This window comes from Mobula birostris, chromosome 2, assembly GCF_030028105.1.
Source record: "Mobula birostris isolate sMobBir1 chromosome 2, sMobBir1.hap1, whole genome shotgun sequence".
Classification (NCBI taxonomy): Eukaryota; Metazoa; Chordata; class Chondrichthyes; order Myliobatiformes; family Myliobatidae; genus Mobula; species Mobula birostris.
Genome location: NC_092371.1, coordinates 240,124,501 through 240,147,459, shown reverse-complemented (window position 1 = coordinate 240,147,459; position 22,959 = coordinate 240,124,501). Strand labels below are relative to the sequence as shown.

General features: G+C 43.6%; 1 protein-coding gene across 2 annotated transcripts in view; it reads right to left on the bottom strand.

The window, feature by feature from the left end:
- The window catches only part of scara5 (scavenger receptor class A, member 5 (putative)), a 186,919-nt gene that overhangs the window by 146,845 nt on the left and 17,115 nt on the right, over positions 1 to 22,959 (bottom strand). For both annotated transcript variants that reach the window (XM_072251637.1, XM_072251638.1), the window contains exons 2-3: positions 21,539 to 21,682; positions 4,963 to 5,094 (exon numbers count right to left, since the gene is read on the bottom strand). In XM_072251637.1, the coding sequence (XP_072107738.1) occupies positions 4,963 to 5,094; positions 21,539 to 21,659 (253 nt within the window). In that variant the 5' untranslated portion in view covers positions 21,660 to 21,682. The remainder of the gene's footprint in view (positions 1 to 4,962; positions 5,095 to 21,538; positions 21,683 to 22,959) is intronic.

Genomic DNA, 22,959 nt, shown 5'->3' with positions numbered 1-22,959 from the left:
CCACTGCTCTCAAAAAAAACCATTGCTGCACATCCCAACTTTGCAAAATACCACTTGGATATTCTACAATGCCTCTAGGAAAAATGAGACTAAAGTTGAAATTTTTAGCAGAAATGCACATTGCTATGTTTGGAGGGAAAAGGGCACTGCACACTAACACCAGAACCGCATCCGTACTGTGAAGCATGGTGGAAGGAGCATCATAGTTTGAGGCTGCTTTGCTGCCTCAGGGCCTGGACAGCTTGCAGTCATTGAGGAAACAATGAATTCAAAATTGTATCAAGAGGAGCTTAGGAAACAATGGCACCTAATGGTGACTCCTTTGTTTGTATATTTGGAAACAGCTCTATTTCTATCTTTAATATCTCTATTTTTCCCTTTCGCGGTTCTTTTGAAGACCCTGACCTGGAGTTACACACTGGCTTTGGTTCTTTGCAGGAATGGGACCTGCTCTTGGGGCCTCACGACTGGCTGCTATTCGATATACCAAGGACCCGGTCCAGATTAGCTTGCCTTCAGGGTTTCGGGATTTCATGGCTCTTGAGGTGGGCGGACTCAAGATCGATGCCTCTGCAGGAGACCCATGTGTCGTGGAAGACGGAAGATCTCTGGCTGTGTGCCCAGAGACCCAAGTTCTTTGGGCACAGGGCTCAGAAAAAGTGACACAACGGACTTTTAACATCGTAAATCAGCAAGTTGTTTGTTATGTCTCCCCTCTCGCTGTGAAACGGAGACACCTCTTTTTCTCCTATTAGGGAGAGGGAGAGCCTGTGGTATGTCGAATACCGGGTGAACGAGTAGTCTTTGGGGTACAGGTGTCCCGCTTTTCGAACGTTCGCTTTACGAAACCTCGCTGTTACGAAAGACCTACATTAGTTACCTGTTTTCGCTAACAGAAGGTGTTTTCACTGTTACAAGAAAAGGTGGTGCGCGATAAAAGGCAGCGCACGCCCCGAGCAGCCAAGCTCCTCCCCCGGAACTGTATTCTAGCCGGCATTGCTTAAATATGTGCCTGTGAGCAGCCGTTAGCAAGATGAGTTCTAAGGTCTCGGAAAAACCTAAAAGAGCTGGTAGAAGATGACCTGCCTGCCCTGATGGAAACAGATGATGATGAGATGACACCTCAGTGTCCCACGACCCCCAACCCCGGGGTCGCGGACCGATATATTGCTGCGGAGAATGCAGCCGTAGCCGGGACGCACCCAGCACATCTTTAAGAAAAAAGGCCAAAATAAACAAGCTAATTAATTAGGTGCAGCCCAGCATGTAAATGTCGGCCCAGATCAGAGGCGACGCAATCGGCAATCGCCTCTGATCTGGGCCAACATTTACATGCTGGGCGGCACCTAATTAATTAGCGTGTTTATTTTGGCCTTTTTTCTTAAAGATGTGCTGGGTGCGTCCCAGCCACCGCTGCACCACTGCATTCTTTGCGGATCGGTATCGGTCAGCAGCCCGAAGGTTGGGGACCACTGCACCGTCCCAACCTCCGACGACTCAGCCTAACACACCATCATCAGTGTGCTCGGCGCAGTCTTCCCGGTTCCAGTAAGTGATACTAAACTGTACATACATTATTTCTACTTTATAGAGGCTGTGTATTTTTATGAGTTATTTGGTATGATTTGGCAGCTTCATAGCTCAAAGGTTACTGGAGAGATTGTTTCTGCCGAGAGCACTTGCATGAGATTTTTGCTACAGAGAACAGTGCGGCAATGATTGTAGAAAAGTAGTTCTACTTTATATAGGCTGTGTATTTATCATATCATTCCTGCTTTTACTATATGTTACTGTTATTTTAGGTGTTATGTGTTATTTGGCAAGATTTGGTAGGTTATTTTTTGGGTCTGCGAACGCTCACAAATTTTTCCCATATAAATAAATGGTAATTGCTTCTTCGCTTTACGACATTCTGGCTTATGAACCCTTTCATGGGAACACTCTACCTTCGGATGGTGGGGGAAACCTGTCCTGCAAATCTGTGTCTTCATTGATGCTTTGCTGCATGCTTAAGTGCTCAGTGGGGGGGGGGCGTGCTGATGCTTTTTTTGCTGGTGGAGGAGGGGGGATCTTTGCTTTGCTGCTGCTTGTGCATGGGGGGGAGCTGGGGGGTGCTTTGGTGTGCTAACATTTGACTGTCATTCATTCTTTGGGGCACTCCCCTGTTTTCGTGGATGGTTGTGAAGAAAAAAAAATTCAGTATGTATATTGTATACATTTCTTTGACATTAAATGTACCTATTGAAACCTTTGAATCATTTCACAGGAGAACGTCAGGGTAGCAGTCCGTCACTTGGAGCTTAATAGAAGCTGTATAATGCAACAAGACAATGATCCGAAAGATAAAGAGTAAATCAACAACAGAATGGGTTAAAAAGAAGAAAATTCGTGTTTTGGAATGGCCGAGTCAAAGTCGTGACCTGAATCCTATAGAAGTTTGTGAAAGGATCTGAAGCCAGTAGTTTGTGCAAACAGTTCACCAACATCCCAGAGCTGAAGCGGTCTTTTGAGGAGGAATGGCTTAAAATTCCTCCAAGCTGATGTGTAGGACTGATTCACAGTAACTGGGAATGTTTCGCTGAAGTTATTGCTGTACAAGGGGGTCCAGTTACTGAAAGCAAAGGTTCACATTCTTTTTCCAATAAATACATGTAAAATTGGATAATTTTTCTCAATAAATAAATTAACAAGTTTTTTTGTGTTATTTATTTAATTGGATTCTCTCTATCTAATTTTTGCACAAAGATCTGACCACACATTTATACAGAAATGGAGAAAATTCTACAGGGTTCACCAAATTTCTAGCACAACTGTAATCCTTTTTTTTGGTTTCTGTGTCAATTATCAAAGTCACAAGCAGAGTTCGAACAAAGGTTCCACTTCTATTGAAGCAGTATGTGTTTTCATAGGTGGGCAATGCTAACTGGACAAATAATCTTACTATGAAGTAAGGTGCTTTATTTTCATTAAAAGAGTTGTAGGTAGTTATGAAGATTTTTAAAATTTATAGTAATCTCTTTAAAATTTTAAAAAATGTCTACAGACCCCAATATTTCATCATCATGCAATCTTGGGATTGTAGGTTGAATGCAATTCTAATTTCAATGTGTTTCCTAGCAGATTCCCGGCTAATCTTCCCTCTAATTTTTTTTTACAGCGGTGCAGACCAACCATTGCTCTGAGCAGAAAATTTTTACATGGCCTGAAAACTGTGTGGCACTTTAAATGTTTTTTTTGGTAATGTACATAGTTTGACCATTTAGAATGAAAATTGAGAAGTCACATACTTTAAATATCAAAATTATAGAAAGGTAATTTCAAAATTATAGTAACATTATATGAAAGTTCTTAACAGTGTTGCCGAGCAGATAAATTTTGGGACCCAAGTTCATAGCTCCTTGAAAGTGGCTGAACAGGTTAAGAAAGCTTACGGAAAGCTTGTTTTCATTAATTGGGACATTGAGTTCAGAAGTCGGGAGGTTATGTTGTAACCTTATAAAACTCTGGTTAGGCCACATCTGGAGTATTGCATGTCGTTCTGGGTTGCCCCACTATAGGAAGGATGTTGAGGCTTTGGAGAGAGTGCAGAAGAGGTTCACTAAAATGCTGCCTGGTTTAGAGGACAGCTGCTATCACAAGAGGCTCAATAAACCTGGGTTGCTTTCTTTGGAGCGCTGGAGACTGAGGGGAGATCTGACAGACGTTTACAAGATTATGAGAAGCACAGATAGGGTGGACAAAGAGTATCTTCTTTTCCCAGGGTAAAAATACCTAATACCGGAGGGCATGCATTGAGGGTGAGAGGGGGTAGGTTCAAGGGGGATGTGAGGGGTGGGTTTTTACTCAGAGAGTGGTGGATGCCTGGAATACACTGCCTACTATGCTGGTAGAGCCAAGTACATTAGAGGCTTTTAAGAGACATTTTGATAGGCACATGAATGTAAGGAAGATGGAGAGATATGGCCATCGTGTAGGTAGGAGGAGTTCATGTTCGGGTATTTTTGAAATACTTTTTAGCTGCATTAAGCCTGCTCCTGTGCTGCACCAGCTAATGGTTGTTTTATGTTCTATATTAAAAGAAAATCGGGCTGCATGGCAACAAAGGCTATGTGTGCAGGAGCATTGCAGTTACTGTGCAGCTATGCTCACCCACAGCTTAGAGGGAACAGTGGTAGCCAAGTTGAGCACTCAAAAAAATGGCAGCTTTGAGGTGTTCATGAAACAAGCAACAACATATATTTTATGCGGGTCATATGATATACCATTACCTTTACCTTTTTAAAAAATAAAATATCATCTCATCTTTAAAAATAAAGCCTTCCATGGTGTGTGTTATTTAGAAATAATTCACAAACTTACTTCTTGTTACATTAAGGCATCTCACATTGCCTCAACAGTTGAGAAAAACATTTTTTTTGGCTGAGCTAGTTAACAGAGTGGCGGGGTGGGAATATGTCTCTACCAAAGAGGGTGTAAAGCACTGATGCCCTCTGATAGCCTGTAGGTCACTCTTGGGCAAGATGCAGTACTTGCTTAGGCCACCGATCAGGGTCACGTGAAGCCCTGGGAGCAGGTCGTATGAGAAAATCATAAGTCCTGGCTATGTGACCACTGACGCCAGGCAGACAATCTCTGAAGAATGTTGATAATGGCTGGGGTCACCTGTCTGGTAAAGACACTGCCCAGAAGGCAGCAATGGCAAACTACTTCTGTAGAAAAATTTGCCAAGAACAATCATGGTCATGAGACCATGGTTGCCCACATCATACGACACGGCACATGATGATGATGTCATATGACACAGCACATGATGATGATGTCATATGACAGCACATGATGATGATGCCATATGACAGCACATGATGATGATGTCATACGACATGGCACATGATTAACAGAGGTTTTAACAATCATGCAGTACACACCTCAGGAAAGGGTATTGATTAAGAGAAGGGATGTTACCTGCAACAATGATAATTCCAATGCAAATGAGGAAAACAAGAAGATATAGGACAGCTATCGCACATCTGATGCCTCCCATTGAGCTCCAATGGTTGCAGAGGTTGCTGGGAACCCTTCTTCTCCCAGTTGGCCCTAAAAAGAATAAAATGTGTCGTTAGAGACTTCTTTATCTCTCTACCAACATTGTAGGCGTTGTTAAGAATAACACTCAAATCCTGTTAGCAGTGGTAATGTGTTTGTACATTAAAGTAAATTTTCAAAGCCATTATTATTTAGAAATGAAAAGCAAAGTTCTGAGTGTAGTCATTTCTTCAGAACTTGGTGTTGAATGTAGGAATGACTGTATTATGGTTCTTATTCCCATTGATCTCAATGTCTTAGATTTCTGAGATTCTATAAAAGAAACGAGTTGATTATTTAATAGGCAAATCATCCTCTTAGAACATGAAACCATAGATATAGAAGCAGAGTTAGACCATTCAGCTCATTACGCACGCTATGCCATTCCATCACGACTTATTCGTTACTCTTCTGTGTCCCATTCTCTGCTGCTGATGACACCGCTGTCACTGGCCGTATCAAAGGTAGTGACGCATCTGTACACTGGAGGGAGATTGAAAATCTGGCTGAGTGGTGCCACACAACAACCTCTCACTCAATATCAGCAAGACAAAGGCACTAGGTGGAAATTGGAGGTCCATGAGCCAGTCCTCATCAAGGGATCAGAGGTGGAGAGGATCAGCAACTTTAAATTCTTTGGTGTTATCATTTCAGGGGACAAAGCTAAGTGTGAAGGGCTAACCCAGTCACTTGCATGAGGTTGCTGACCTAAAATTAAAAAAACAAGTTCTGGTAGAGGTTCACTTTTATTCCTTATTTTTAATTAATATTTCTTCATTATGTTCCATGTCGTATGATGTGGGCGTATGAGGTATCTGAGTAGCCAGGGCATCAAAGGTTATGGTGAGAAGGTGGGGGAGTGGGACTAAATGGGAGAATGGATCAGCTCATGATAAAATGGCAGAGCAGACTCGATGGGCCGAATGGCCGACTTCTGCTCCTTTGTCTTATGGTCTTATGATCATGGTCTTTCCATGACCATGATTGTTCTTGGCAAATTTTCTACAGAAGTGGTCTGCCATTGCTTTCTCCTGGGCAGTGTCTTTACAAGACCAGTGACTCCAGCCACTGTCAATACTCTTCAGAGATTGTCTGCCTGGCGTCAGTGGTCACATAACCAGGACTTGTGATCTGCACCGGCTGCTCGTACGACCATCCACCACCTGCTCCCATGGCTTCACGTGACCCTGACTGGGGGGAGGAGGCTAATCAGGTAACTGATATTAACATAAGAAAGTCCGCAGATGCTGGAAATCCAAAGCAACAGATACAAAATACAGACAGAATAAAAGGTGTTGCTCTTCCACCCTAATGGTAGCCTCTGTTGGTACAAGAGGAGACCATGGATGATGCGTCGGAAAAAGAATGGGAATCAGAATTAAAATGTTTGGCCCCACGGGAAGTCCCGCTTGTAACATATGAAAATAGCAATACTTCTTTCTTTGTTCTACAGCTATTCAGCACAACTGTACAGCTGTTAATGAACAGAGATGTGTGCCAAGTCATGAAATAAAACTGTCTGCTTGAAAACTATCGCATCAAAATGAAGCAAAGTTTTCCGCTGCGCCTTACATAGACCTTGGTAGTTATCATGAAGAATACTTGGTGGAAGCACCAAGCCTCCTGTAATTATCTCATCGATACTATTGTGTTTCTTTGTATTTACTGTGAATCCCTGCAAGAAAATGCATCTCAGGGTTGTACGAGGAGTGATTGATAAGTTCATGGCCTAAGGTAGAAGCAGTCAATTTTAGAAAACCTAGCACATTTACTTTTCAACATAGTCCCCTCCTACACTTACACACTTAGTCCAGCGGTCGTGGTACATACAGATCCCTTCTTCGTAGAAGTGGTCCACAGCAGGGGTGATTGATAAGTTCGTGGCCTAAGGTAGTTGGAGATTAGTTATTAACTTCAAACTTTCTGCATTTCCACTAAAAGACTTGAACTGCACGTGCATGTAACGAGAGTGTCTTGGACCTCCAGGTGGTCCACAGCAGGGGTGATTGATAAGTTTGTGGCCTTGAGTAGAAGGAGGTGAGTTACACAGCTTATTTAAGAAAGGATATGCTGACGTTGGAGAGGGTTCAGAGAAGGTTCACTAGAATGATTCGAGGAATAAGAGGGTTAGCATATGAGGAAAGTTTGTCCGCTCTTGGACTGTATTCCTTGGAGTTTAGAAGAATGAGGGGGGACCTCATAGAAACACTTCGAATGTTGAAAGGCATGAACAGAGTGGATGCGGCAAAATTGTTTCCCATGATGGGGGAGTCTAGTACGAGAGGGCATGATTTAAGGATTGAAGGGTGCCCATTCAAAACAGAGATGCGAAGAAATTTTTTTAGCCAGATGGTGGTGAATTTTGTTGGAATTTGTTGCCACGGGCGGCGGTGGAGGCCAAGTCATTGGGTGTATTTAAGGCAGAGATTGATAGGTATCTGAGTAGCCAGGGCACCAAAGGTTATGGTGAGAAGGCGGGGGAGTGGGATTAAATGAGAGAATGGATCAGCTCATGATAAAATGGTGGAGCAGACTCGATGGGCTGAATGGCTGACTTCTGCTCCTTTGTCTTATGGTCTTATGGTTAAAAGCCCTGACTTTCTGGCAGGAAGCATCAGCAAATCCAGTCAATTTCATGTCCATTCTTGTGTGTATTTATTGAATAGAAGCAACCTCTACAAATCTATTCTCACTGGCCACAGAAATACTTGATAACATGAGTTTGTATGATACATGACTATTAACAGTGGGATTATTATCTGCCTATATCTGTGACTCACTGCTATGGAACATCTCTGAGGATCTTTCCTGGGCCCAACATATTGATGCAATTACCAAGAAGGCAAACAAGAGAAAATCTGCGGACGCTGGAAATCTGAGCAACACACACAAAATGCTGGAGGAACTCAGCAGGGCAGGCAGCATCTAGGAAAAGAGTACCGTTAATGTTTCAGGCCAAAACCCCTCGGCAGAACTGTAGTTGATGTTTTGGGCGAAACGTCAACTGTACTCTTCCTGGATGCTACCTGGCTTGCTGAATTCCACCATCATTTTGTGTGTGTAACAAGAAGACATGTCAGCAGCTATAATCTAATTAGCAGTTTGAGGAGATTTGGTTTGTCACCAAAGACTCTGACAAATTTCTACAGATGTATTGTGGAGAGTATTCCAACCAGCTGCAACACCATCTTGTATAGAGGGGCCATAAGACCATTAGACATAGGAGCCATTCAGCCAAGCAAGTCCACTCTGCCATCCCATCATGGCTGATCCCGGATCCCACTCAACCCCACAAACCTGCCTTCTCGCCATATCCTTAGATGCCCTGACCAAACAGGAAATGACCAACTTCTGCCTTAAATAAATCCAAGGACTTGGCCTCCACTGCCGTCTGTGGCCGAGCATTCCGTAGATTCACTACTCTCTGGCTAAAAAAATTCCTCCTTACCTCTGTTCTAAAATGTTGCCCCCTCAATTTTGAAGCTGTGCCCTCTAGTTCTGGATACCCCCACCATAGAAAACATCCTCTCCACATTGACTTTAGTCCTTTTAACATATGGTAGGTTTCAATGAGTTAACCCCGCATTCTTCTAAATTCCACTGAGTACAGGCCCAAAGCTGTCAAACACTTCTCATATGTTAATCCCTTCATTCCCTGAATCATCCTCATGAAACTCCTTTTGACTCTCTCCAATGATAGCACATCCTTCCTGAGGCATGGACGCAAAACTCTTGACAATACTCCAAATGCGGCCTGACTAGTGTCTTATAAAGCCTCAGCATTATCTCCTTGTTCTTATTTTCTTTTCCCCATGAAATAAATGCCAACATTGCATTTGCCTTCTTTACCACAGACTCAACCTTTAAATTAACCTTCTGGGAGTCTTGCACAAAGACTCCTAAGTCCCTCCGCACCGCCAATGTTTGAACCTTCTCCCCATTTAAATAATAGTCCACACTATTGTTCCTTTTACCAAAATGTATTATCATACATTCCCCAACACTGTATTCCATCTACCACTTTTTGCCCATTCTTCCAATTTGTCTAAGTCCTGCTACAATCACATTGCTTCCTCAACACTACCTACCCCTCCCCTATCTTCATGTCATCCATAAACATTGTCACAAAGTCATCAATTCCATTATCCAAATCATTGACAAACAATGTGAAATGTAGCGGTCCCAATACTGACCCCTGAGGAACTTCACTAGTCATGGCAGCCAACCAGACAGAGCCCTCTTTATTCCCACTCGCTGCCTCCTGCCTGTCAGCCATTCCTCTATCCATGCCAGTACCTTTCTTGTAATGTCATATAATGTCATCTTGTTAAGCAGCCTCATGTGTGGCACGTTACCAAATGCCTTTGGAAAATCCAAGTAAATGACATCTACTGGCTCCTCTTTGTCCACCCTGCTTGCTAATTTCTCAAAGAGCCCTAACAGATTTGTCAGGCAAGTTTCCTTTTAGAGAAACCATGCTGACTTTGTCTTATTTTATCATTGGTCTCCAAAACCTCAACTTTAATAATAGACTCCAACACTTTCCCAACTACTGAGGTCATGCTTACTGGCCTATAATTTTCTTTCTTTTGCCTCCTTCCCTTCTTAAAGTGTGGAGTGACATTTGAAATTTTCCATTCCTCTGGGTCCATGCCAGAATCAAGTGATTCTTGAAAGATCATGACCAAAGCATCATTATCTCTTCAGCAACCTCTCTCAGGACTCTGGGATGTAGTTCATCTGGTCCAGGTGGCTTATCCACCTTGTCTTACATTTTTCCTTTGTAATAGCAAAGGCAGTCACTCCTACTCCCTGACACTCCTCGACATCTGGCACACTACTAATGCCTTCCACGATGAAAACTGATGAAAAGTATCCATTATTTTCATCTGCCATTTCTTTGTCCCCCATTACTACCTCACCAGCATCATTTTCCAGTGGTCCAATATCAACTCTCACCTCCCTTTTGCTCTTTATATAACAGGAAAAAACTTTTACTATCCTGCTTTATATTATTGGCTAGTCTGCCTTCACATTTCATCTTTTCCCTTTTTATAGATTTTTTAGTTGCCTTTCATCTGGATTTTAAAATCTTCCCAATCCTCCAACTTCCCAATCACTTTTGTTACCTTTTATGCCATTTCCTTGTCTCTTATGCAGTCGTTAACTTCCTTTGTCAGCCACAGTTGCCTACCACTGCCATTTGAGAACTTCTTCCTCTGTGGGACATATTTATCCTGCGTCTTGTGAACTTTTTCCAGAAACTTCAGCCACTTCTGCTCTGCTTTTATCCGTGCCACTATCCTCCTCCTGCAATCCACTTGGGCAAGATCCTCTCTCATGCCTCTGTAATTCCCTTATTTCCATTGTGATACTGATACATGTGAGTTATGCTTCTCCCTCACAAATTGCAGTATGAATTCAGTTATATTATATTCCATTGTGATACTGATATATGAGTTATGCTTCATCCCTCTCAAATTGCAGTATGAATTCAGTTATATTATGACCAGTGCTTCCAAAGGGTTCATTTGCTTTAAGATCCCTAATAAGATCTGGGTTAGTACACAACACCCAATCTAAGATAACCCTTCCCCAAGTAGGCTCATGCACAAGCTCCTCTAAAAAGCCATCTCGTAGACATCCAAAAAATTCCCCCCCATGTGGTCCAATACCTCGCAGGTTGGCGAAGCTTGTATAAAAGGAGATCTTCGCGGGCGTTCGGATACTCTGGAGGCCCAATCAATGGAGGGAGCAGAGCACTGCAAATTTAATAAAAGTGCAGAAAGGACAAGCAGCCAGTGGTGAGAGTAGGGGTGTCAGGCTCACAAGGATTCAACAAGAAGAAGCTGAGGCCAAAGAAAATGTCAGAAGGGTTAGTTTTTCCTTACGTTATTGTTGACGGTCTTGGTTGCCCATTGTACAGTGCAGGCAGGATGGCAGATATGGTAGTGGAATGCTTCTCCAGTAGGATTTCGGAATTCATGGAACCCGATAGTCTCCCTGATGACTACATCTGCAGGTAGTGCAGCCAACTTCAGATCCTGAAAGATGGCATTAAGGAGCTGGAGCTACAATTTGGATGAACTAAGGATCATCCGGAAGGCAGTGCAATTGATAGACTTTAGAGCAGGTGGTTACAGCCTGAGCACAGAATTCGGGGAGTAGATGGGTGAAAGAATTCAGTGCAGGAGCCCTCTGTTGCCATTCCCCTCATTTCCCTTTGGATGCTGCTGAGTGTAGAGGGGGGCAAGGCAGCAGCAGCCAGACCAGTAGCACTGTGGTCAGCTCTGAGCCTCAAGGTAGGGTGACGTCAGGCGGAGCAATAGTCATAGAGGACTCAGGAGTTAGGGGGCCTGTAATGTGCTGTAGATTTCTATGTTCTATGTTAAATGATACCAACCTGATTTTCCCAATTCCCTTGCATATTGAAGTCCCCATTATAATTGTGAAATTACCTTTGTTATATGCCTTTTCCGGTTCCCTTTGCAATCTCAACCCCACAGCTTGGCTACTATTTGGAGGCCTATACGTATATGAGTCCCTTAATGGTTTTTGAGTCCCTTAATGGTTTTTTTTACCCTTGCAGTTTCTTAAATAAATAGGCATCCGTTAGTCTCATGAGACCATAGATTTGCACCTTGGAAGGTTTCCAGGGCGCAGGCCTGGGCAAGGTTGTATGGAAGACCGGCAGTTGCCCATGCTGCAAGTCTCCCCTCTCCACACCACCAATGTTGTCCAAGGGAAGGACACTAGGGCCGATACAGCTTGGCACTGGTGTTGTTGCAGAGCAATGTGTGGTTAAGTACCTTGCTCAAGGACACAAACACGCTGCCTCAGCTGAGGCTTGAACTAGCGACCTTCAGATCACTAGACCGACGCCTTAACCACTTGGCCACGCCAAGTTCTTAATTCGACCCACAAAGATTCAACATTTTCTGATCCTATGTCACTTCTTTCTAAAGATGCAATTCCATCTCTTCCCAACAGAGCCACACCACCGCCTAAGCCTTCCTGCCAGTACTTTTGATACAAAGTATATCTTTTGATGTTAAACTCCCAGCTATGGCCAACTTTCAGCCACGACTCAGTGATGCCCACAATGTCATAATGACCAAACTTTAACTGCACCACGAGTTCATCCACCTTATTCTGAAAGCTACATGCATTTAAATACATCACTTTCACTCCTGCATTCTTCACCCTTTTGAATTTTGCCTCTGTGTACAACTCAACTCTTTGTTCTGTCTGTATCTGTACCCAATTATTGGCTTGTCCTTCCTTACATTCATGTTACACCCATCATCTACTTGTAAACCTGCTGGCTCATCCTCAGCTCTATCATTCTGGTTCCCCGCCATATTAGTTTAAACCACTCCCAATAGCTCTGGTAAATCTGCCCTCAAGAATATTCATCCCCCTCGGATTCAAGTGCAACCTGTCCCTTTTGTATAGGTCCCACCTGCCCCAGAACAGGTCCCAATTATCCAGAAATCTGCACCCTGTTCCAATTCTTCAGCCACGCATTTATCTGCTACCTCATTCTATTCCTATCCTCACTATCGCATGTCTTAGGCAGCAATCCCAAGATTACTACCCTTGAGGTCTGACTACACAGCTTTCACTGCACATGATCAGAAAAAGCGGCAGAAAGCTGTAAACTCAGACAGCTCCACCGTGGGCACCCGCCTCCCCAGCATCTAGGACACCTTCAAAAGGTGATTCCTTAACAAGGTCACATATACCATTAAAGTCTCCCATCACCCAGAACATGCCAAATCCAAGACCGTCCATATATTTAAGGCGGAAGTTTCCTGATCAGCCAGGGCATCAAAGGATATTGTGGAAAGGCAGGTGTATGGGTTTGAGTGGGATCTGGGATCAGCCATAATGGAATGGCGGAGAAGTCTCGATGGGCTGATTCACCTAATTCTACCCCTATGTCTTATAGTCTTATGGTCTCATGTCCTCTTCTCATTACTAACCCCCCACTTAGCACTACACATTGATCTGTTGTCTATGTACGCGCATTGATCTGCCCTCTCTCGCTGCAACGTGAATACGCAGTTAAAGCCATCTCCCGTGTGCGTGTTTTTATTTGATATATATGTAGTTGTGCACCGACACAACATTGGCGATGAGTAGGAACCTGAATGTCAGAAAATATCATGAACTGCACCGACAGTTATGGCACGATTACAGTATGAAACAGCGAGAGTTAAACAGCACAGAGTGGGCCATCATGGACACTAACAAATGTGTGAGTACAGTGCAGAGTAACAGTGAAAGACGTGCTGAATTTAAAGTAAAAAGCCAGGATGTTCACGAATTTGATAGTGCTAATGAAGGCTGGGAGTTGTATATCGAGAGGGTGGAACTGTATTGTAACGCAAACAACGTGGAGGAGCAAAATAAGGTCCAAACTCCTCTTAGCTTAATGGTTGCAAGAATGTACAGTCTGTTATGCAACTTAGTAACCCCTGCAAAGCCAGCAAGCAAGATGTTTGACAAAATTGTTACTAAATTACAAATCACTTGAGCCCTAAACTGCTGGTAATAGCTGAGAGATTTAGATTTTATGGAAGGAGCCAGTCAAAAGATGAAAGCATTTCTGAATACATTGGCATGCATAGTCAAAGCACACAAATGAGGCTACTGGCAGAAAAAGACCTAACTTTAGAACGGGCATTGACCTTTGCAGTATCTTTACAGACTGCAGCAAAGGATGCAGCAGAACTACAGAAAAGTAGGTTAGAATGTGAAATGTACAAAATATGCCTGAAAGGTGCAAAAAGCCAAAAATGTTATCGATGTGGCAAGACCTCCCATGACGCAACTGACCGTTGTTTCAAAGAAAAAGTTTGCAGAAAGTGTCACAGACAAGATCACGTAGAGAGAGTGTGCACGGCAGACAAAAAGCACATCCGAATATGACGTCTCAAACACAAAACTAAGGAAATGCATAATTACTGACTGTAAAACAGAATGAGACAACATAGAGTCTGACAAAGGTGAAATCTCATGCTTAGAACTGTGTAGTTTAACTGAATCATTTGGATCACAATAGATGTGTCCGGTGTAAAATTGAAAATGGAGCTGGATACAGGATCTATAATTTGTCAGTGAGCAGGAGATGTTATCACCAATCTGCACAGATTGTGGTCTTCCGGTTAGGAAGTCGAGGATCCATTTGCACAGGGAGGTATAGAGGCCCAGGTTCTGCAATTTCTCAATCAGGATTGTGGGAATGATGGTATTAAATGCTGAGCTATGAGATCTAGGTGTCCTTGTTTATCAGTCACTAGTACAACGAGATCTAGGTGTTCATCAGTCACTGAAAGCAAGCATGCAGGTACAGCAGACAGTGAAGAAAACTAATGGCATGTTGGCCTTCATAACAAGGGGAGCTGAGTATAGGAACAAAGAGATCCTTCTGCAGTTTTACCGGGCCCTGGTGAGACCACACCTGGACTATTGTCTGCAGTTTTGGTCTCCAAATTTGAGGAAGGACATTCTTGCTGTTGAGGGAGTTCATGAGGTTAATTCCTGGGATGGCAGGACTGTCATATGTTGAAAGATTAGAGTGACTGGGCTTGTATACACTGGAATTCAGAAGGATGAGAGGAGATCTGACTGAAACATATAAGGTTATTAAGGGATTGGACACGCGAGAGGCAGGAAACATGTTCCCGATGTTGGGGGAGTCCAGAACCAGAGGCTATAAAGGGTAGGCCATTTAGAACGGAGTTGAGGGAAAACTTTTTCACCCATAGAGTTGAGGATCTGTGAAATGCTCTGCCTCAGAAGGCAGTGGAGTCCAATTCTCTGGATGCTTTCAAGAAAGAGTTAGATAGAGCTCTTAAAGATAGTAGAGTCAAGGGATATGGGGAGAAGGCAGGAACGGGGTACTGATTGTGGATGATCAGCCATGATCACAGTGAATGGCAGTGCTGGCTTGAAGGGCCGAATGGCCTACTTCTGCACCTATTGTCTATTGTTGATTGTCTATAGTCGATGAGCAGCATCCTGACGTAGGTGTTTGTGTTGTCTAGGTGGTCTAATGCCATGTGGAGAGCCATTGAAATTGTATCTGCCATTGACCTATAGTGGCATTAGGCAAATTGCAATGGTCCAGGTCCTTGATGAGGCAGGAGTTCAATCTAGTCATGATCAACCTCTCAAAGCATTTCACCATTGTCAATGTGAGTGTTACCGGGCGATAAGCCCTGGTTGGAAGGACAAAAGGATCGGCAGAAAGTGGAGGTGGCAGCCCAGTCCATCACAGGCAAAGCCTTCCCCACCACTGAGAACATCTACACTGCTTCAGGAGCAGTTATTACCCAACAGACATCAGGCTCCTGAACCAGCGTGGATAACTTCACTCACCACAAAGCTGAACTGACTTCACAATCTACAGACTAACTTTCAATGACTCTACTACTCATATTCTCAATAATCTTTATTTGCACAATTTGTCTATTTTTGCACATTGGTCATTGCTCAGTTTTTGTTAATATATATTTTGTCATAAGTTCTGTTGCATTTCTTTGTTTCTTGCAACGCCTGCAAGAAAATTAATCTCAGGGTAGTGTATGGTAACATAATACATACTATGATAACAAATATACTTCGGCTTTGAGATCTATGTGCCCAACAAGATTATGATCAACATGTTACTGGCAGCTTGAAGGAGTACTTTGGGTAACTCAATAAATAATAAGGTGCTTTACATTACACCCCTTCCCAATCAAGTCAGCATCGTCTCTCTCCATGTGTTGGTGATGGCACAATTTTTTCCATGAGGACATCTGCCGATTGGGAAGAAATCTATCTGGGAGCTGGTCCAGCGAAGGTTAGAAACATTTATTCATGAGGATTTAGCTTCATGTAGCCAAGAAAACATAGGCAGATTTCCAAGCTATTTTGAACTATGTCCTGGAACCACCACTGAGAGCAAGATTTCTGTCCACAAACAACAATATTTAAGCACCTCTGGCATACAGTCCTCTCCACTTCAGAATGAAGATTTCTTTGTAATGTTCAAATATATTGAATATGGATTTGGTTAGATTAGCTTCCTGGACCGTGAACCACACCTGGGGCACAATAGAGAAGATGGCCAAGGACAGATAGAGATGGAGGACCTTCATTGCTGCCCTAAACACAAAGGGCGTAACAGGCAGTAAGTAAGCAAGAAGGTCAGCTTTATTTTATCACATGTACATTGAAACATCAAAATATGTATAATTTATCTTCTTTTGCACATTGTCTGTCTTCTGAAATGCCCGGTTTGCTCCCACTGCTACTGTGCGATCGAGAATCTCCGGAGGGGAAGGCCCCAAATCCTTGGCTTTGCCTGTTGCTGGCAGCTGGGGCTGGGGTCGAAGCGCTCGGCAGAGATGGTGCTTGGTGCTTGGTGTTGGAAGGCTGGTCGGAGGTTCGAAGCTTTCGGACGGACTGAGAGTTGGACTGTGGTCGGGTGCTTCCAGGCTGCTGCATTGGCAAGTTTGCGGTGCTGGAAGCTCATGGCAGAGAGAGTTTTTCTTCCTTCTCCCGTCTGTGTGAGATTTTGGGACTTTCGAGAGGCTCTGAGACAATTTTTTTTACCGTGCCCATGGTCTGTTCTTCATCAAATTACGGTATTGCTTGCTCTGTTGTAACTATATGATATAATTATGTGGTTTTTGTCAGTTTTTCGGTCTTGGCCTGTCTTGTGTTTCTGTGATATCACACTGGAGGAACATTGTATCATTTCTTAATGCATGCATTACTAAATGACAATAAAAGAGGACTATGTGTCCTCATAATCTAATCTAATCTAATATTTACTGATTTTCATAAATTCTTTTGTATTTCTTTATAAATGTTTTTGTATTTCTTTAAATCTCAAGGTAGCAGGTGGTGACATATATGTACTTTGATAATAAACTTACTTTGACCTTTGCCCATGCAGTGAAATGCACCATTTTCATCAACGACCAACACAGTCCAAACATGTGACCCAGTCTGGGTGCAGGTCAATGGGTCTAGGCAGTGGTTCGGCATGGACTAGATGGGCCAAAAGTCCTATTTCAATGCTGTAGCTTTTCTATTACTCCATGCCTCAATCCGCTGGGGCAGCCCACAAGTGTGGGCATGCTTCTGGTGCCAACATAGCACGCCAACAATTTACTTACCCTAACATGTCATATGTATCATTTCTCAACAAAACTTCCTTTTCCTTGCATATCTTTTAAACTGAAAGTATGGATTCTTCAAAGCAATTTTTCAAATGAAATAAGCAACTTGTTGCAAACAAGAGAAAATCTACAGATGCTGGAAACCCAAAGCAACGCACACAAAACGCTGGAGGAACTCAGCAGGCCAGGCAGCATCTGTGGAAAAAAGCACAGTCAACGTTTTGGGCCGAGACCCTGCCGACTGTACTTTTTTCCATAGATGCTGCCAAAACAACTTGTTTCAGGGTTTCAAAGTGAGGTAGCTGGAACAGATGGACTGCCTCCCCTTATTTCCCAAGATGATCCGGATCTGGCTCAGCAAAGCACATTGGCCCCAGTTATTCTATTTGGCACATTGCCTGCTAGTGAGTCAAATGAATGTTGGTGTAAACATGCTGCTTAACTTGCAACATGCATGTCACATGTCAAATGTAACAACAGTTAATGGACAATAATCGCTGCTTTAATGATGTAATCTCTCTGACGTCAGGTAATGTCACAAATTGTTCTTTGGACTGCAATAATAAGATCATACGATACAGGAGCAAAATTAGGCCATTTGGCCCATCAAGTCTGCTCTGCCATTTCGTCATGGCTGATCTATTTTCCCTCTCAGCCCCAATCTCCTGCCTTCTCCCTGTATCCCTTCATGCCCTGATCAATCAAGAAAATATCAACCTCTGCCTTAAAAATACATAAAAACTTGGTCTCCACAGATGCGGCACTCTTTGGCTAAAGAGATTTCTCCTCATTTCCATGCTAAATGGATATTCCTCTGTTCTGAGGTTGTGTCCTCTGGTCTTAGACTCCCCCACCACAGGAAACATCCTCTCCACATCCACTCTATCGAGACCATTCACCATTCGATGGGTTTCAATGAGGTCACAACTCATTCTTCTGAATTCCAGTGAGTACAGGCCCAGAGCCATCAAACGCTTCTCATATGATAAGCCTTTCTATCCTGGAATGATTGTCATGAACCTCCTTTGATAATGTGTTTATAATGTGCATAAAAATCTCCAAAGGCAGTTGTGTTCTGGAAGAAAACTGTTAGAAAGCTGCCTAACACCATGATCTTTCAGTAAGGATCTACATTAAAAGTTTGAGTTCCTGACTATTACTGTCAGAATCAGCTTTATTATCACTAGCATATGTTGTGAAATTTATTGTTTTGCGGCAGTGGTATGTAAAAATATTCCCATAAATTGCAATAGGAAATATTTTTAAAATTGCAAAAAGAGACCAAATAGTGAGGTAACACACACAAAAAATGCTGGTGAACACAGCAGGCCAGGCAGCATCTCTAAGAAGAGGTACAGTCAACGTTTCGGGCCGAGACCCTTTGTCAGGACTAACTGAAAGAAGAGATAGTAAGAGATTTGAAAGTGGAAGGGGGAGGGGGAGATTTGAAACGATGGGAGAAGACAGGAGGGGGAGGGATGGAGCTAAGAGCTGGGAAGTTGATTGGCAAAAGGGATACAAGGCTGGAGAAAGGAGAGGATCATGGGATGGGAGGCCTACGGAGAAAGAAATGGGGAGGGGGGAAGCCCAGAGGATGGGCAAGGAGTATAGTGAGAGGGACAGAGGGAGAAAAAAGAGAGAATTTTTAAAAAAAATTAATAATAAATAAATAACTTTAATAATAATAAAATATTCTCCCTCTGTTCCTCTCAGTATACTCCTTGCCCATCCTCTGGGCTTCCCTCCCCCTTTCTTTGTCCCTCGGCCTCCCATCCCATGATCCTCTCCCTTCTCCAGCCTCGTATCCCTTTTGCCAATCAACTTTCCAGCTCTTAGCTCCATCCCTCCCCCTCCTGTCTTCTCCTATCATTTCGTATCTCCCCTCCCCCTCCCACTTTCAAATCTCTTACTATCTCTTCTTTCAGTTAGTCCTGACGAAGAGTCTCGGCCTGAAACCTCGACTGTACCTCTTCCTAGAGATGCTGCCTGGCCTGCTGCGTTCACCAGCATTTTTAGTGTGTGTTGCTTGAATTTCCAGCATCTGCAGACTTCCTTGTGTTTGCGTTGCCAAATAGTGAGGTGTTGTTCAAGGCCTCATGATGGCAGAGGGGAAGAAGCTGTTCATAAAACATTGAGTGGACCTTCTTCTCATTACTACCAACAATGAGGAGGAGGGTCTGAAGATGCAACACTCACAACACGCTGGAGGAACTCAGCAGGTCGGGCAGCATCCGTGGAAAAGATCGGTCGACGTTTTGGGCCGGAACCCTTCGTCAGGACCCCAGCATCTGCAGATTATTTTGGGTCTGAAGATGGACACTCAATGTTTTAGAGACAGCTTCTTGCTGTCAGCCATCAGATTTCATCATGAATACTACCTCACTATGAATTGGTACAGGCCTTCCGGCCAATGAGCCCAAACCACCCAATTACACTAATGGGACCAATTAACCTGCTAACCTGTATGTCTTTGGAATGTGGGAGGAAACCAAAGCACCCAGAGGTGCTCCACGTGGTCATACAAACTCCTTACCAGCAGCGGGAGGAATTGAACCCAGGTCGCAATGGCACTGTAATAGCCTTACACTAACCGTTATGCTGCTGTGCCGCTCCTAATGTACTATAACTCTCTTCATTAGTAACAGGATGTGAAAATGCTTAACACGGCTGTGGTGAGTCAAAGGATAAAGGTGGCTACTCTTTCATCCAATCACGTTTTCAGAGATCATCTCCGGCTTTAGTGTTTTCAGCCAAAGGGTGGAGAATCTGTGGAATCCATTGCCAAGGATGGATAGGGACGGCAGGTCATTGGTTATATTTAAAGCAGAGGTTGATAGGTTCTTGATTAGTCACTCTGTCAAAGGTCATGGGGAGCAGGCAAGAGAATGGGGCTGAGAGGAAGAATAAATCAGCCATGATGGAATGGCAGAGCTGCTTTGATGGACCGAATGGCCTCATTCAGTTCGTATGTCTTATGGTCTAATAGTTTTAACATCCAAATAATAACTAAAATAACAATCTAGGTGGATGATTCCTCCTTTAACCAGGAGGAGGAAACCAGAGGCCCATGAGCCAGTCCTCATCAGGAGATCACAGGTGGCAAGGGTCAGCAACTTTAAATTCCTTGGTGTTGTCATCTCAGAGATCTGACCTGTGCTCAGCAAGCAAGTGTAATTACAAAAAAAGCACAACACCACCTCTACTTCCTTAGGAGCTTGTGACAATTCAGCATGACATCTTTTTTTATAGGCATCCGTTAGTCTTGTGAGATCATGGATTTGCGCCTTTGGAAGGTTTCCAGGGTGCAGGCCTGGGCAAGGTTGTATGGAAGACCAGCAGTTGCCCATGCTGCAAGTCTCCCCTCTCCACGCCACCGATGTTGTCCAAGGGAAGGGCATTAGGACCCACACAGCTTGGCACCGGTGTCGTCACAGAGCAATGTGTGGTTAAGTGCCTTGCTCAAGGACACAACATGCTGCCTCAGCTGTGGCTCGAACTCACGACCTTCAGATCACTAGACGAAAGCCTTAACCACTTGGCCACGCGCCAACGTGGCATGACATCTAAAACTTTGACAAACTTCTATAAATGTGCGGTGGAGAGTGTCTTGACTGGATGCATCACAGCCTGGTATGGAAACACCAATGCCCTTGAACGTAAAATCCTTAAAAGGATAGTGGATATGGCCCAGTCCATCACAGTGAAAGGCCTTCCCACTATTGAGCACATCTACGCGGAGTGCTGTCTCAGGATAACCGCATCTATCATCACGGACCCCCCCCCCACCGAGGTCATACTCTCTTCTCGCTGCTGCCATCAAGAAGAAGATACAGGAGCCTCAGGGCTCACACCACTAGATTCAGGAACAGTTACTACCCCTCAACCATCAGGCTCTTGAAGCAAAGGGAATAACTTCACTCAACTTTACTTGCCTCATCATTGAAATGTTCCCACATCCTATAGACTCATTTTCAAGGACTCTCATGCTCTTGATATTTATTGCTTATTTATTATTATTATTATTTCTTTTTGTATTTGCACAGTTTGTGTCTTTTGCACGCTGGTTGAACACTCAATTGGTGCAGAGTTTCATTTATTCTATTATGGTCATTATTCTATTGTGGACTTACTGTGTATGCCCGCAAGAAAATGAATCTCAGGGTTGTATATGGTAATATATATGCACTTCGATAATAAATTCACTTTCAACTTTGAACTCCATAAAAACAATGAAATTTTACAGTGAATTTAAATTATTCTAAACAAATTGTACATACTTTCTTCGCAGAGGTTCAGCTTTGAGAGGTTCCTTCCAACAAACTCATCAATTGACTCTTCGAACGTTGACCCATTCTCCTGGTACTCATTTGCAATGAGAGGGAGATCTTTGTTCTCCATTTATCCTGGACAGTGGACTTTACCTGAGAAATGAAGAGCTCAGTTACTCAGTTGTAGAAATAAATACTCTGCTTTCAGAAACCATAGTAAGTCCTGTTCATGCTGACACAACACTTTTAAGATATAAGATTGGAATCTCAGCTTAACCAAGACTGATATTGTAACCATATATAAATCTGAAGTCTGAAGTTGCTGGAAGTCCTGAGCAACAGACACAAAATGCTGGAGGAATTAAGCAGGCCAGGCGGCACTGACAGCAATGAGTAAGCAATTGGCATTTCAGGCCGAGACCCTTCTTTGGGACTGAGACAAAAGGGGAAAGATGGCTGAATAAGCAGGTGGGAGGAGGGGAAGGAGGCTAGCTGGAAGGTGATAGGTGAAGCCAGGTGGGTGGGAAAGGTCAATGGCTAGAGAGGAGGAAATCTGATAGGAGACTGTCACATGTACGTTGAAGCTTCAAAACATACTCTGAAACGCGTCATTGGCATCAAATCAAGTCAGTGAGGGTGTGTTGGGGGCAACCTTGCCTCCTGTGGTAAACCATTTATATACGTTGTAACTGGGTTACCTGTCTGGACACACCCCTCTGCTGACTGCTCCTGTGGCTCCTCCCACAGACCCTGAATAAAGGCGTTTTCGCCCTCCTCCTCCCCCTCAGACTCAGCATGGAGGTCTTCTTCAGACTTTTGGAATTATTGAAGGTGCTTCACCTCCAGTGCCAATATGGCATACTGACAACTCACCAACCTTAACGCTTACGCCTTTGCACGGTGGGAGGACACTGGAGTACTGGACTCGGAAGAAACCCATGAATTCACAGGGAGGACGTACAAACGCCTCACAGAGAGCGACATGATTAAACCACAATCTTAGAACTGGCAGTGTAAGGTATTGCACTAAGCACTCAAACAGCATTCTCAAGGGTATTTTTTCTATTATTTATTATTTACTGAAAAACAGTGCAGAACACGTCCTTTCAATCCTTCGAGCCATGGCGCCCAGCAATCCCCAACTGAATCCTAGTCCAATCACAGGACAACTTACAATCACTAAATAACCTACCAATCAGTTGGTCCTTCGACTGTGGAAGGAAACCGGAGCACCCAGAGGAAACCTATGCGGACACAGGGAGAAAGTACAAACTCCTTACATACAGCAGCGGGAAAGGAACCCAGGTTGTCAGTACCGTAAAGTGTTGTGCTAACCACTATGCTACTGTTCTGCCCCATTGACCACTTCATACAGTGGTTTAAATTATTGGAGGTTTCCGGTCGGGGGGCAACGATTGTCATGCTTCTGG